This window comes from Schistocerca cancellata, chromosome 5 (genome assembly GCF_023864275.1).
Source record: "Schistocerca cancellata isolate TAMUIC-IGC-003103 chromosome 5, iqSchCanc2.1, whole genome shotgun sequence".
NCBI classification, from domain to species: Eukaryota; Metazoa; Arthropoda; class Insecta; order Orthoptera; family Acrididae; genus Schistocerca; species Schistocerca cancellata.
Window position 1 is genome coordinate 372,257,794 of NC_064630.1, and position 17,759 is coordinate 372,275,552.

Below are 17,759 nucleotides of genomic sequence, written 5' to 3' on the forward strand. Positions count from 1 at the left end.
GTATTAGAATATAGTGTAGTTGCCACTGCTCTCACATCAATGAGCTGCAGCTTTGCTCATTTAATATACAAAAATTTTTAGTAAATCGCTCTATTGGCAATGACTGAATATCCATAGATAGAGCATTAAATAATTTTAGGGCCACCATTGGGAAACTGTTCCCTGTCTTCGTTGATCGTCTTGACCTTTATTTTTTTTATTTATTTATTTACATTTTCTTTGCGTGGAGCCATCGTAATGTTGGCTTTTGCAAACATCAGACTTAATACTATGGTTATATTTCTACTTATAAAATACACTATATTCTGTAGCTGTTGCTTCTTATGTCTAGTTTTTACATTTATCACCTTACAGCTGATATGCTAATGCCTCATGTCACAATCACCATCTTAAAATTCATTGAAAGAATATAAACATTTTTCTATTAGAAAAGATTTTAATTTTGTTTTAAAAACATTTCCCATGTACGTTCTTAGAGAGTTTGGTAGCTTGTTATACTAAATCAAACCACTGATATATGGACTTCTATCAGTCGTTTTTAACGTTGTTCTGCTACGGAAATAGTTACACTTTGTTCTAGGGTTGTGATCGTGTACATCACTGCCCTTGATAGCTTCTGTTGGTTGACTTATAAAAAATACAACAATTTTGAAGATGTACAGAGAATATATTGTCAGATATTCGCGCTGCACAAACACTTCACGACATGAATCCCTATGTCCCATCCCATGTATAAGTCTTATTGCTCTTTTCTGTAGTAGTAGTATTCTTTTTAAATGTACATCAGCTGCACAGCCCCATAGTTCAGTTCCGTAATTGAGAAACGGGTAAAGTGTTCCACAATATACTAATTTCAGTGCTTGGCTAGGAACTATCTTTGCAAGCTGGCTGAGGAGATATATGGCACTACTGACTTTTCCGCATACGAAATTAATGTGGTATGTCCACCGCAAATTTTCATCAACATACCCAGGAATTTACTGTTACCATTTTCTGTTGCAGAGATATTACACACACTATTCATATTGTTGTGATGAGAACTGCCTGTTTCAAATGTCAGTAGTTGAGATTTGGTGACATTCACCTTGAGTCCCTGATCATTGAAGTATTTTGTTACTTCTCTTACACCACTAGTAGCAACAGATTCTAGCTCTTTAGATTCGCTCCCATAGAATAAGATTGACGTGTCATCTGCATAGCTTACAATAGGGGAGTTAATGGGTTGTGCAATGTCGTTAATATATATAAGGAAGAGAAAGGGTCCAAGGATTGAGCCCTGTGGTAATACAGGTGCACTGGTGGACTGGGAGTTCATGATTTTATTATCTAGTTTGTATGACAATTTAGTGCTTTGCTTATGATTCAACAGGTGCGTGATTAGAAGATTCATGGCTTGATCCCCAAAACTATAAGATTTTAGCTTTTTAAGAAGTACCCTATGGTTTACCGTATCAAATGCTCTTGTCAAGTCCAAAAATATACCTGCAGTCTGCATCTTCTGGTCCAACGGACAGTAAACTTCATGGGTAAACTGTGTAACTGCTGTGGTTGTACTTAGCTCTTTTCTGAAGCCATGCTGTGAATCTACAAGCAGTTTATGTTTTGTGAAAAAGGCACTTAGCTGAGAAAGGATAATGCTTTTGAATATCTTACTAAAAGTGGGAATTAATGATATTGGTCTATAGTTGGAGACTTCTTCCTTACTTTCCTTTTTATACACTGGTTTCCCTACACTCATTTTTAGAACCGTTGGATACATGTTTTCTCTAATGCTGCAATTAATCAGGTGAGTAAGAGGTTTAGAAATTTCTTTTAAGCATGCTTTAGTAATAGCACTGGATACGCCATCCCATCCAGATGAAAGTTTTTTCTTTAGCATGTATATTGCCCTGCGAACCTCCTGCTCATTCACTTCCACAAATTCAAATTCAGTACACTGGGTGAGATAGCACTGGATCTCTATCTGTGAATCTGTAATATGCGTTGATTGTTCACCAGAAATGTAGTAGTTATTAAAAATATTACATATAGTATCTGGGTTTTTATAATGTTACCATCATGTCTTATGCTGAGTGGTTCCATGTTCATCTTGTTGGGACGTTTTCGGTATTTGTCAATCAACTTCCAAGATGCTTTGCTTATGTTATCAAACTGTTCTATTGTTTTGCTGTTAATCTGCTTCCTTAGATTGATAATTTCAGTTTTAAAAGTTTTCTTGGCCCTATTGTATTTTTCTTTGAAAACCTGCATAGTAGTAGCTTTGGAAATACGGAAGCGTCCGATCCCGCCCGTCTGCTTTGACCCATGACGTCACAAATATGGCGGATATGACCATAAACCACGATTCCAATATGGCGCATATCTAGTCTGTACTTACACATTATGAGGACGAAAATACATCGAAAAACAAACACACCCACTTTCCACAAAATGCCTAATGACACTAACGGGACAAGCGCGGGAAATTGGGTGTTTTTAGGTGGGGGCAAACTAAATACAAACAAATTTAAGACACCCACCCCCATACAAAACCACACAAAATGACGAAAAAACCGACATCACAAAGCTCCCCAAATACTACTAAACACAATATCATCTGGAATCGGACACTTCCCTTGACCTATATAGCTCAACAGTATCTCCCGATCCCATAAATTAGGATCAAACACTTCCCTTGGCCTATATAGCTCAAAAACATCTCCTGATACCAATATCAACATACACAGCCACACGTTGGGATAGAACACTTCCATTGACCTGCACACTTAATTTTATCCGATTAATTTTACTAAAATTACCACACAATGTACAGGGAACAACACTAAATTAATCTTGACACAAAATCGTTAACTCACTGAAACAAATTCCACTACAAACACAGCCGACACTCGAGCAATTCTGGATAACGAGCAAAAGCAAACTGAGCCCATTACACCACACAAACGAAAACCCTGAACGTACCACCAGAGAGCACAACAAACCACAACACGACGACATCTACAAACACGGCACACTCACAAACCAAACTCCGCGCCGTCATGACGTCACACACGACAACACCCTTACGTCACAGGTCAAAGCCGACATGTGGGATCGGACGCTTCTGTCGACCCGTACCTTTATAAAGCTGGTTTAGATCATGTACTTGCTGCCTGACCCTTATCAGATTTGTTGGGAGTTTTAGTCTAGGATTACTTCCATTTTGACAGTGTTTAACTACCTTTTGGATTTCTCTGACTGGACAACTATATTCATAATGATGCAATAGGGTTGAGTAGAATTCATTCCATTTCTCATCCGACCCTTTTACCTGGTACACAGAATCCCATTTCTCATTCGCCAGTTTGTCTTTAAGAACATTAATATTTGAGGTATTCAGCATTCGTTTCTGTAGCACAATTTTTGTTATTTTAGGCACAACTGAATTTTTGTATTCTATCACCTGACAGAAGTGGTCAGAATAAAGAAAAACTAAGTTACTGTAATTTACCTTATCTATAACATCTTTGTTGATTATAGCATAATCTATTCTAGTGGAACATGTGTCTGTCACTCTGTTGTCGGAGTTCACTATATTTACAAGGTTGTATGAGGTCAGTACATCACTGAGTTTCAAGTTTACTATACTATTTGAGTTTGCATCTATATTAAAGTCACCTAATATAGTAAGGTCATTAGAACCAGCCTGACCAGCAACACTACTAAGTTTATCCTTAAACAGCATTACATCAGCATTTTGTGGCCTATACACTCCAATCACTTTATGCTTTGGTAACTTAAGATCATTACTGTGGAGTACAATACCTGTCACTTCAATTGATCCTGCTTTGGTGTGGCGTTCAAGAAAGGAAATTTTTTTAGCTTCCACATCCTTATTAACATAAATTGCCACACCACCACCTTTATGGTTTTGCCTACTATAACTACTTGCTAGTAAGTAACCTTCTAATCTATAGTATATTATTTCACTGCATTTTAACCTTCAATTATTGGTAAGGCTGTGAAGCCTAGATGTTTTAAGGGTATTGGCTTGAGTAAATTGAATGTGGAGTGATATGCTAATAAATGATCTTGGATGATGAGAGCAATAATGACTGAATGGTTGCTGGCATTTTATAGAAGAATGGAAAGACAAAGGAAGACAGTGATTTTGTTTGTTGTGTTATGCCGCTTCCCATTGCAATGCTGCACTAGAAATGTGAAAATAATCTTTTCGCCGCCAAATTCAACTTCACATTATCAACCACTGGATCAGGGGATTGTTCAAAATTTCAAGGTGCTTTACAGGCAAAAAGTGTTGAGACATATTTTGTCTTGAGTGGACAGTGTTGAATCTGGATGTGAACTTGGAAAATCTGTTAGTGTACTGGATACAATTCTGTGGATTTCTTCAGCCTTAAAACAGATAACATGCAACAATATCAAGAGGGCAGGTTCATTTTAAATGACTGCTTCAGCGATTGATGACAGTGTGGAAGAAAACAATCTTAAGGAACGTGGGCTTGAACTTCACACTTCAGTAGAGGAATCTTGTGGATCTGAGGGATATGCCAATATCAATTATGCACTGTTTGCAGAAAGGACATCAACTAGCATAAGTGAACTCGTAAATGAGCTTCATCAAGAAGGGTGTGGTGACAATGTCTTGAATGGACAGCAAAATGAAGATGATGTAACTGAATTGGACTTTACTCCACTTTCAAGTAAGCAGGCAGTGGAAGGGAAAAGAAAACTGAAACACCACTCTTTAGTGAGGAGTGATGATGAATCTCTTAGTTTAACACTGGTGATTATTTCAAACCAACCTTCCCAATATATGAAAGAAATTTTAATACTGTATTATACTAGTGTGAGGGGTTTTGTTAATGTAATATTGTACTTAAATAGAGGTAAATTTTCACTACTTTACTTATATATTAGTACAGTACTTTTCTGTCTACAGTACATTGAATGTACTGTATTGTATACTGTATTTTTATTCTTTTTTTAATAACGTTCACTTCTTAAAAGAGGACATTTTTATTTTCACCGCAGATGACTGTTATTCAGAAGTTTTACTGTAGTTTTATTGGGGCTCAACGTGCTTTCTGTTGAGAGTTTAATGTACACCCATGGTCTTCTGGGCCATCTAGCAGTACTGTCCAACATCAGATATGGAACTTTACACTCACTGGTAATGTTATAAAGAAAGGAGCCTACAGCGTGTGTAAAGGGGGTTGGGGGGATAGAGAATTCAAACTCAAGATTACAGTAAGTGCATAAGCTTGTTGTCCTAAGACTCTGACAATTTGTTTGAAACCAAGGATGCCATCAAGATTTTGTGTCAGAAAAAATGTTTAAATTTCCAGTTTTTGCAAATTATTATTATTTTATTTATTTTTAGTTTTAGATTTACTCTGTATCTCCTGTTTTAAAATTAGAGTATTCAATACTGCAGTCTCAGAGGTAACCACATAAATAATACTGTGGCAATTGAAATTAATTAGACAGGAAGAAAAATTTATGAAGAACCAATCACTGTGTTGGCTGATAAAAGTATCTCTAACAGCTACACTGGCAAAGTTGTCATAACCTTAAGACGAGAGACTCATTATTTGATAGGACAGTGATTCAAATCACTTCCAGAGCAAGCAGATTCAGTTTTACCATGATTTCTCTAAATCACTTAAGGCAAGTGCAAAGATGGTTCCCTTCAAAGACCATAGTTGATTTCCTTCCCCACTCTTCCTCAATTTAAACTTGTGCACCATCTACATTGACGTAGATGTTAACAGTACATTAAATCCCAATCTTTTGCCTCCATTCTATCCGCTTTTGATAGAGCAAGATGGTGTAGTGGTAAGACATATTTAGGAGTATGGCATTTGGCAACTCAGTTGCATGGCCAGCCATCTTGATTTAGTTTTCCATTATTTCTCTTAATCACTGAAGGAAAATGCTGGGATGGTTTCTTTGAATGGGTATGGCCGATTTCCTTCTCCATCATTCCCTAATTTAGCTTGTGCTTCATGTTGACAGGATCTCAAACCTTAATCTTCCTTCCTTCCTTTCCTTTTGATAGATTCATAAGAAGCACTGCACAATCTTCGACCATCTCTCATTTGTACATACAGTGTCTGTCCCAAAAGTTCCCATAATGATTTTTGGTAATTGGCAAAGCTGGCTGGCAAGATGGAGCATCAGGCAGAGAATTTGATGGGGGATCTAAGCTTTGAAATGAGACCGATGTCGGTCACTTGTGACAGTTCTTGAAGCAGGGTCACACTCCATGCAGAGATATGGAGATACATACTGCACCCTTGTCGAGATAAAATGTACCAGTTTTTCGAGCAGCATAGTGCAATCAAGTTCCGTGTGAAACTGGGGAAAGCGGGGTGGAGATGCCCGAAATATTTTGGAAAGCTTATGGTTATGAGACAATGAAAGAAAGTCAAACTTTCAAGTGGCAGAATAGGTTGTTCGAAGGTTGGGAATCTGTCAACGATAGTGTTGACTCGAGATGCCCGTCGACATCACAAATGGACGACTTGATGCAAAAAGTGTGTCAAGTTGTGGACAAGGATCTACGATTAAGTGTTTCAATGATTGCAGTGGAATGTGGAATCCCCAAAATAATTTTTCACCACACTTTAATGGAGGATCTTCCAGTGAGGAAAGTCTGCGTGAAAATAGTGCCAAAAATCCTTAAGATTGAGATGAAGGAAAAATGTTTGTTGAAGTGCCAGGAATTGCATGAGCAGTACAAAATGGACCCAGAATTTTTGGACAGGTGTGGGTTGAGATGTGGATTTTTAAGTATGAACCTAAAACAAAGCATCAGAGCAGCGATTGGCACACAAGGAGACTCCTTGCCTGAAAGAAGCAAGGATGAGCAAATCGCGAATCAAGGCAATGTTCGTTGTGTTTTTTGACAGAAAAGCTGTGGTTCACAGTGAATTCATGCCACAAAGACAAACGGTCAACAAGGAATTTTATTGTGAAGTGCTCAAAATGCTGCACAACAGGGTTTCATGTGTCCAAAAAGAAGTTTGTGACATTGAATCGTGCACTGTAACAACACTGCACTCAGTATCTCCGAGTTTCTGGCCAAAATAGGTGTGGCAACGCTGCCCCAGCTGCCATACAGCCCTGATCTGGCACCAGCATACTTCTTTTTGTTCCCAAGGATCAAAAGAACACTGGAAGGAACTCAGCATGGGACACTGGCTGTGGTAAAAGCAACTTCAATGACTCCAGTGAAGGAGATTCATATTGACGACTTCCAGGGTGACTTCAGTAATTGGATGAAGTGTCATAACCGTGGATTGAAGCAGGGGAAGACTACTTTGACAAGATTTTGAACTGAAATTGAATAAATAATTAAAAATAAATTCGATTCTTCTGTTTCTCCTGGTGTATTTGTCCACGGGTATACTGCCGGTTCAAGCAAAAATAAATTCATTCTGAGAACCCTGTATCAATGGAAATAATCAATTTTTGAAAGTATAATGTAATTGTATAGATAAAAAATCTACTCATCAAGAGGAGACTGGAGACCACAAGTCTTTGGAGCCAGTGGCTCCTTCTGGCACAAGGGTTGAAGGGGAAGGAAGAGGACTGTTGAGGTTTACAAAAAGTGGTAGAGTTCGGAAAAGTCACCCAGAAACCTGGGTCTAATAGAGGGAAACATTCCACGTAGTAAAAATATGTCTAAAAACAAAGATGACGAGACTTACCAAACAAAAGCACTGGCAGGTCGATAGACACACAAACAAACACAAACATACACACAAAATTCCAGCTTTCGCAACCAATGGCTGCTTCGTCAGGAAAGAGGGAAGGAGAGGGAAAGACGAAAGGATGTGGGTTTTATGGGAGAGGGTAAGGAGTCATTCCAATCCCGGGAGCGGAAAGACTTACCTTAGGGGGAAAAAGGAAGGGTATACACTCGCGCGCGCGCACACACACACACACACACACACACACACACACACACACACACACACACATCCATCCGCACATACACAGACACAAGCAGACATTTGTAAAGGCAAAGAGTTTGGGCAGAGATGTCAGTCGAGGCGGAAGTAAAGAGGCAAAGATGTTGTTGAAAGCGCACACACACACACACACACACACACACACACACACACACACACACACACACATATATCCTTTCCTCTTTCCTGACGAGGCAACCGTTGGTTACGAAAGCTAGAATTTTGTGTGTGTGTTTGTGTTTGTTTGTGTGTCTATCGACGTGCCAGCGCTTTCGTTTGGTAAGTCACATCATCTTTGTTTTTAGATATATTTTTTCCCACGTGGAATGTTTCCCTCTATATATATATATATATATATATATATATATATATATATATATATATATATATATATATTATATTCATTATATATATATATATATATATATATATATCTGTGTGTGTGTGTGTGTGTGTGTGTGTGTGTGTGTGTGTGTGTGTGTTCTTTTCTGAAGAAGCCTACGTCAAATCTTGTGTGTGAAAGTTAACAGACTGAAAATTTCTTCCACATGTTGTTGTTCTGACATCATATTTTTTTTAGCAGACACTTGGAAATGGTCCACAAGCCAAAACAGCCATAGTGCAATAAAGCAGGTTCATCTAAAAGTGTACACAACATCATTTAAAGAATGTATAGAGGTGTAAATCTGTATTACAAAATGTTAACATATTGGTAGTGTTAGTATGTACATAAAAATCCACCTCTTTCTCTCTCTTTAACCATACATATATGTGGGATTTAATAGTTTTACTTTTTCCCCAGTTGGACTGTGGTATTCATCCTGGTTTATCTGGAATGGATGCTCTGCCATTTGTTGACCTTGTTGAAGCAGACGAGATAGATTTATTGCTGATATCACAGTAAGTCTAGTAACTAAATTCTAGATTAAAGATAGCATTTTTAGGAAATGCATTTGTTATTCATCCAATTTCTTTTTATTAAATTTGTGGATTTATCATCTACACTTAATTTAGCAGTGTTGTTTTTCATTTGTAAGCATAAATTCAGTGTTTTTTTTCCCTTCTTCTTCAGTGTATAGTTTCTTGCATATTGACTAATTATAATTGTTTCACATGCTCTCTCTTCTATCAGTTCTGATCTTTTATAAGTGAAAATAATGTAGATGTCATCAAATGTTCAGGAATTTTAAGATAGGAAAAACTGTAATCAAGCATGATTATGGCAACAATTTTTCATTAAATCATTGTTAGCAGCTTTCTGTATTTTGGTTGTATGTTGCACTTATAGGGCTGGAACATAAAGCAACAACAAATTAGATTTATTTTAGCATATTTAGAGCTGCAGGTTTAAACTTCTATTCAATTAAATGCAACCCTTTTTGATTGTGTGACTGGTAGGATATGTGACTGTTCAATTAATATGATACTGCACCATGGACAGTAACGTGTGTTGTAACCCTTTTAGACCTGACTTTTTGTGGAGGAAAGAAAATATTTCTTTATGTGGTAATGTTCTTAGGTGAATTTTGATGGTTTTAGATACAAGATTTATACCCGTTTTCAAAACATACTTTGTACACTTGGGTTCATTTTATGGACTAAAATAACTAATTACAAAATAGTCTCTATTTTAATAAACAGTCAAATTATCATTTAGTAATTACCATGCATAATACCAATAACTACATGCAGTTGTACTGTGGAAAAGTGAACCAACCAGTAGATTCACGAGTATGTACTTCAGGTTTCCACACAGAAAAAATACTTCTGTTGCAGTTAAGACACAGTAAAAGTTAATGTACACAGCTGTAGCTAGAGGGTCTGAAAGGATTAAGGAGGTCGTGACCCCCCCCCCCCCCCAAAAAAAAAAAAAAAATCATAAGTATTTGAAAAGCTTAGTGATTCATTGCCAAGAGCTGCTGATAAAAAATTTCTGTGTTATACAGCCAGTTTCAGTCCACAGACATTCATCAGGTATATTTTAATACAATAAATAAGTTTTTATCAGGAACTCATGGTGGTGAATCATGGTTTTTTTTAACTTGTGTGTGTGTGTGTGTGTGTGTGTGTGTGTGTGTGAGAGAGAGAGAGAGAGAGAGAGAGAGAGAGAGAGAGAGAGATTCATTTTAAATGCCACATTTTGATCATTTAGTTAATTTTTAGAAATAGGTGTATATGTGCAAAGCTTTGTCACTTATTTCCAGTTTTCACCTAGACCACTGCGGTGCCCTGCCATGGTTTCTGTTGAAAACAAGTTTCAAAGGACGATGTTTCATGACTCATGCCACAAAAGCTATTTACAGGTGGCTTCTCTCTGATTACATCAAAGTGAGGTATGATGCATATTCACGAGATTCTTCTAACTAAGCTGTAAAATATATAGGCCTATCACAAATTCCGTATAAATTACAGTGTAGATGTTTTAAGCATATCTTTGGAGTGAGGACTGAATATTTACTAGAGATTTTATCATTAAAAATAGTGATTTGAGTTTGATTGAAATAGTTTGTGTTATAGTTTGCGTGATGAAACAAGTAAAAGCTAGATAAATAATATTATGTAAAATTGACGTGCCTGTATCTCTTAGTACTGCAAGGTGCTCAACGATATAGGTACAGTGTGCACTCCTTGTCTAGGTGTCTGAACTCCATATTTATGAGTGGTAAAAATCAGAAGACTTTGAGCAGATAGTGTTTTGTGTCAGGTAATTGCTAATCTTAACTTTCACACTATATTATTTGCAGTATCATTATAATAGCCATTGTTGTATGCTTTGCTACATTTCACTGACATACACTATGTGATCAAAAGTATTTGGACACCCCCAAAAACATACACTTTTCATATTAGGTGCATTTTGCTGCCACCTACTGCCAGGTACTCCATATCAGTGACCTCAGTAGTCATTAGACATCGTGAGAGAGCATAATGGGGTGCTCCGCTGAACTCACGGATTTTGGACGGGATCAAGTGGTTGAATGTCACTTGTGTCATGCATCTGTATGTGAGATTTCCACACTCTCAAACATCCCTAGGCCCTAGGTCCACTGTTTCCAATGTGATAAAGAAGTGGAAACGTGAAGGGACATGTACAGGACAAAAGCATACAGGCTGACCTCCTCTGTTGACTGACAGACACTGCTGACAGTTGAAAAGGGTTGTAATGTGTAATAGGCAGGCATCTATACAAACTGTCACACAGGAATCGAAACTGAATCAGGATCAACTGCAAGTACTATGACAGTTAGGCGGGAGTTGAGAAAACTTGGATTTCATGGTCGAGTGGCTGCTCATAAGCCACACATCCCGCCCATAATTGCCAGATGACACCTCGCTTGGTGTAAGGAGTGTAAACATTGGATGTTTGAACAGTGGAAAAATTTTGTGTGCAATGACAAATCACGGTACACAGTGTGGTGTTCCGATGGCAGGGTGTGGTTATAGCATATGCCCAGTGAACGTCATCTGCCAGCGTTTGTAGTGCCAACAGTAAAATTCGTAGGTGGTAGTGTTTATGGTGTGGTTGTGTTTTTCAAGGAGGGGCTTGCATCCCTTGTTGTTTTCTGTGGCACCATCACAGCACAAGCCTATATTGATGTTTTAAGCACCTTCTTGCTTCCCACTGTTGAAGATCAATTGTGGGTTGGCGATAGCATCTTTCAACACGATTGAACACCTATTCCCAATGCATGGCTTGTGGCAGAGTGGTTACATGAAAATAACATCCCTGTAATGCACTGGCCTACACGCAGTCCTGACCTGAATCCTATAGAACACCTTTGGGATGTTTTGGAACACCAGCTTCGTGCCAGGCCTCACCAACCAACATTGATACATGTCTTCAGTGCAGCACTCCATGAAGAATGGGCTTTCATTCCCCAAGAAACCTTCCAGCATCTGATTTAACGTATGCCTGTGAGAGTTGAAGCTGTCCTCAAGGCTAAGGGTGGGCCAACGCCATGTTGAATTCCATCATTACCGATGGAGGGCACCACGAACTTGCAAGTAATTTTCAGCCAGGTGTCCAGATACTTTTGATCACATAGTTCACAATTATTTGATTACACAAATTGCGTAAGCATTCAGAATGATACCTGTACTGTGGGAGAGATGTTGCATTTGCTTTCTCCACATACCTCTTCTCCCAAAGGCACTCCAAGTTGTGGTGCAGGGGCTGGGTTTTTCCTCCCCCTTTCCTCCCCCAACTAAAATTGCCCAGGTATATTCGCTCAGTTCTTTTGACGAACCCAGCAGTACTAAAATAAATACACCAAATATGTTAGTGATAGAAATGTAAGTATTATGACTTGTCTTTTATAGAAAGTAATCAGTGTTATAAGTGTTGGAAATTACATCCTGTGGATGATATTCTACTCTCTATAGACACTCGTCCAATTTGCAGCATCTCTGGTGTATCTTGATTTTGTGTCTTCATTTTTCCAGTGTCCTGTGAATATATAGCTCTTAAAGCAGGCATACAGCAAAAGAAATAATCACAAGCAAATAAACCAGGTTGTCTTGGAGGCCAGGAATAGCTCAAAATGTGGAGCTAACCAATTATGAAGCCTTTTTTTTGTTGCCATCTTTGGTTTATCTGCAGTGTATAATGACACATCTTGTTGAAACTACGAATGGCAAAGTTCTGAAAAATGCCAGTTCAGGTCCAACCAAAACTTGCAGCATCCTTCATATTGATCAGAAATCTCAATCACTGTGACACTATTTTTGCTCCTGAAAATTTGAGACTGAATAATCTTGTGTGAGAAAACTACATGCAGTGCTATCACCATCCGGTTGTGTTATTTGATGTTTATTATGAGTTGTATGAACATTTATGTCTTTTCAGTAATGGTAATTCTGTTTGTTCATGTAAGATGGGACTGGTCTCATTTGTCTTCCACAGCCTGCTCGCAAATTTAATGCTTTGTCAGGTTTCAGCTACACTATGTGATCAAAAGTATCTGGACACCTGGCTGAAAATTACTTAAAAGTTCATGGCGCCCTCCATCAGTAATGCTGGAATTCAATATGGCATTGGCCTATCCTTAGCCTTGATGACAGCTTCCACTATCACAGACATATGTTCAATTAGGTGCTCCATTCTTCATGGGGTGCTGCACAGAGGAGAGGTATCGATGTCGGTCGGTGAGGCCTAGCATGAAGTCGGTGTTCCAAAACGTGCCAAAGGTGTTCTGTAGGATTCAGGTCAGGACTCTGTGCAGGCCAGTCCATTACAGGGATGTTACTGTCATGTAACCACTCCACCAAAAGCCGTGCATTGGGAACGAGTGTTGAATCTTGTTGAAAGATGCAATCACCATGCCCAAATTGCTCTTCAACAGTGGGAAGCAAGAATGTGCTTAAAACATCAGTGTAGGCTTGTGCTGTGATGGTGCCACACAAAACAACAAGGGATGCAAGCCCCCTCCTTGAAAAACACGACCACACCATAACACCACTGCCTCTGAATTTTATTGTTGGTACTACACACACTAGCAGATGGCATTCACTGGGCATTTGCCATACCCACACCCTGCCATCGGATCGCCACAGTGTGTACCGTGATTTGACACTCCACACAACGTGTTTCGACTGTTCAGTCATCCAGTGTTTATGCTCCTTACACAAAGAGAGGCGTCGTTTGGCATTTACCAGCGTGATGTGTGGCTTATGAGCAGCCGCTCGACCATGAAATCCAAGTTTTCCCACCTCGCAACTAATTGTCATAGTACTTGCAGTGGATCCTGAAGCAGTTTGGAATTCCTGTGTGATGTTTTCGATAGATGTCTGCCTGTTACACATTATGACCCTTTTCAACTGTTGGCTGTCTCTGTCAGTCAGCAGATGAGGTCAGCATGTACGCTTTTGTGCTGTAAATATCCCTTATTGCCACTTCACTATCACATCGGAAACAGTGTACCTAGGGATGTTTAGGGGTGTGGAAGTCTTGTGTACAGATGTATGACACAAGTGACACCCAATCACCTGACCGCGTTCGAAGTCCATGAGTTCCACGGAGCACCCCAGTCTGCTCTCTCACAATGTCAAATGACTACTAAGGTCGCTGATATGAAGTACCTGGCATTAGGTGGCAGCTCAATGCACCTAATATGAAAAGTGTATGTTTTTGGGGTTGTCCAGATACTTTTGATCATGTAGTGTATCTCTCGTCATTCCCTGAAATGAGGAATACTTGTTCCCACCCCTTGCCTCATTACTCATATTCCTGGAATATGTTACATCCCTGTAATAGACCTAAATCCAAGACCTGTACCATACATCCTCTCATCACCTCCCGTCCAGTCACAAGCGTCACCTAACCCATGAAAGGCAGGGCTGCCTGTGAAACCAGTCATCTGATATACAAGCTAAGCTGCAACCACTGTGGTGCATTCTACGTGGGCATGACAACCAACAAGCTGTCTGTCTGCATGAGTGGCTACCGACAAACTGTGGCCAAGAAACAACTTTACCACCCTGTCACTGAGCGCTCTGACCAACATAACATTCTTCACTTCATTGACTGCTTCGCAGCCTTTTGCACCATATGGATCCTTCCTACCAACACTAGTTTTTCAGACCTGCACAGGTGATGACTCTCCCTGCAGTACATCATACATTGCTGTAACCCTGTCAGATCTCATCCTTCATTAGTCACTATCCTTCACCCGCTTACTCCATTCCCTGCTCCCATTCCAGCACTACACGGCCTTCTATTCTACCAGTGCACCCACACATTCTTTTTATTTCTCTCCTTTTTCACTCCCCTCCCCACCTGCCATCTAACCACGCAATTGCACCTAGCTGCCCTATCCTGTCCCCACTAAGTCCTGTGTCCTTGCACTAGCAGCACTTTACCATCACCCACACCTACCCTGGTATCCCTCCTCCTTCCCTCCACAGTCTCTCCCTTAACCCCATTAGTCAGATTGCTTCTCATGCGCAGTTGTGTATGTAAATGTGTAAATCCCCCGCCCCCTGTTACTCTGTATGAAGGCCTTTTGAGTTACAATCTATCCTTTTCATAATATTGTCATTATTCCATCCTGGATTTTCTATTGTTTAAGCAGAATTACCTCATCTGTGTCAACCCACCTGTATTCTGCAAACATTCATAATGTGAAACTCGACTCATACTTTTCTTACATGACATGGATTGTGGTAATCACTTGATGCAATATTTTCTGACTTCTGAAAAGAATTTAACTCAGTCTACATCTACACGTATTAACTAAGGACAATTGTACAGTGTATCACACAGAATTTGTGACTGAATTGAGGATTTCTTGCTAGAGAGTATACATCTTGTTATCTTGGAACGAGACTCTTGGACTGGAGTAGAAGTAACTTCAGGTGTACCCAGGGGAACTCTGCTGTTCATGTTGTATACTAATGGCCTGGCAGACAGTACTAATAGTCTTGTACACTTCACAAAATGTTGAACAATACTATCCTATGACTACAATATCAATAAGCTACAGTTGGAAGATCACTCAAATATCTGAGTGATAAAAAAAGGTCAAATATCACTACTGTTGTAAAATGGTTTGGCAGTGTGTGACTGATGTGCTTACCAAACATAGAATGTGTGATGTAAATGGTAACTGATGGCTGATTTGTCAAAGTGGAGGATGTTGTTTGTGTTGATGTTTCAGTATGCGCGTTTAGCAGGATAGAGTTTCTCTTACTGTCCCCTGAGTTTCCACAATTTTGGAAGATATAATCAAGAGTGTATGGATAAAAACAAAAGAGCACTGACAATTATGGAAGTGGTAGAGGTGTTGCATCTTTTCTAGACATAGGTTGCAGGAAGATATAAGAAAATAATCAATATTCTATTCACAACTGGAAGTGCAAGAAAATAAAAGAATCGAAGCTCTCCAGTTCTTCCAAGGACGACGTACATGTTTGTATGTTGTGGTATTTTAATGACTGTCATTTGATTTTCATGGGTAATGTTATCTGTTAACGTCAACCACTCACTGGACTAGTGGCTGTTTTCTTTTTCTTCTTCATACACCATGCTAAAGTTAATGCAAGAAATACTTTGAACTGGTAATCATTGCCACTAGTGTCAAAATACTTTGTGGCAAATGCTTCAAAAGTGAGGTTAAATTTGACAAACTTTTTGATGAATCTTCATGTTTGTTTAATAAACTTGTGAAAGGGGAGAAGCAAATTTGACAAACAAGTTTGATCATTACCAGGGACCTTAACAGTTTGTAGGGATGTGAGTTCAAATGACCCATAGGCACAGTCATAGGTGAAGCGGGTGGCAGACTTGAGTTCATTAACAGGATACTGGGAAAATGATCCCATAAAAGCCTACTTAAAAAGTTGCAGGGACCAGTATTAAGTGAAGAATGTAGGCATATACTTCATCCTCCTAAGAATCACTCCGACAGGAACAGCAAAGATTGGGTTAGACTAATTACAGTGTGCACAGAGGCATTTAAGCAGTGAATCTTCCCACACTCCATATGTCAATTGGATGGGAAAAAATTACAATGATAGTATGTACCCTCTGCCTTTCACTTCACAGTAGTTTGAGTGGTATACAGGGTGGAAAAAAAAAATTGTGTCACAAAGTTTTAACCCTGGATAGCTGATGCCAATAGGAACCAAAATTACTGATGTTGTGTAGGTCGACAACGCATAATTTTTAAACTACAGAAACTTGGCGCCACACGCTCCGATTGGCCACAGGATTGCCCTGTTACCAGATGCTCTGGACAACGCATGACTGTGAATGCTTTGCTTTCCAGAGATCGTGATGTATCCAAGGCGGCGCACACATTCGGTGGTAGGCATCCCAGCCTTCCCCTCTGGGGGCCTGGGAGCGAATCCACCAGGATCCCAACACATCCATTGTAGTTTCATGATAAGACATACTGGGAACAAACTCATCAACTGCCATTAGTTTGCTTACAGAGAGTCTTTCACAAATTGTGTCGGCCCTGAAAACGGTCTTTTATGTATCTAGAACAGTGCTTGCTTAAAGCAGGTGCTCAAACTGGTGACCCTCTGGCGCAACACAAACTTGGTAACATCAAATGGTTTTTTACCGAACTCTTTCAAAGATTTCTGGCATTTCCCTGATGTGATTGGCAGCATGTTGAATGTGGTTCTTTAATTCCTCTTCATTTCTAGGTAGCGCGCATCTGGTTGGGTGAACTAGAATCTTGAAGAATCCCCAGAAGTCTGGTGATCGTGGGGGCCATGTCCTACGAGCACCTCTGCCAATTACCCAGCCATCGAAGAGTTCATTTAAATATCTGTGCACAGCACAACTGTTATGTGCAGATACCCCATCATGCTGCAACCACATGCACAGCTGTATGTCCAGGGGAACATCTTCCAGCAGGCTGGGTAGAGTTCCTTGCAAAAAGTGAAGGTAATTTGCCGCAATAAGTCAAGGAGGTAGACAGACCGGTCCAATCAGATGGTCACCCACAATGCCTGCCCAGATTTTGAGCGAAAATTGTTCCTGGTGTCTGTGGACACACATGATTTGAGGATCTCCCCTTGCCTGGTAAGAATGTTTTGAGTGTTGTAAAGGTCATCCCGATGGAAGGTGCACTGATCGATAAACAACACAATGGTGGGGAAGTTGGGATCTCATGCAACACATCACAGAAACCACCAGCAAAACCCTAGCCTGTGTTCATAGTCCGCTGCAGGATTTAAATCTTGGACAGGGTGGAAACTAGATGAATACTGGCTGCCATCCCTCAGAACCTTCCAGACTAACCAATGAGTGATCCCCATGTCATGTCCGAC

General features: G+C 39.6%; 1 protein-coding gene across 2 annotated transcripts in view; it reads left to right on the forward strand.

The window, feature by feature from the left end:
• Positions 1-17,759, forward strand: part of LOC126187390 (cleavage and polyadenylation specificity factor 73) — a 78,606-nt gene that overhangs the window by 1,262 nt on the left and 59,585 nt on the right. For both annotated transcript variants that reach the window (XM_049928443.1, XM_049928442.1), the window contains exons 4-5: positions 8,782-8,879; positions 10,184-10,312. In XM_049928443.1, the coding sequence (XP_049784400.1) occupies positions 8,782-8,879; positions 10,184-10,312 (227 nt within the window). The remainder of the gene's footprint in view (positions 1-8,781; positions 8,880-10,183; positions 10,313-17,759) is intronic.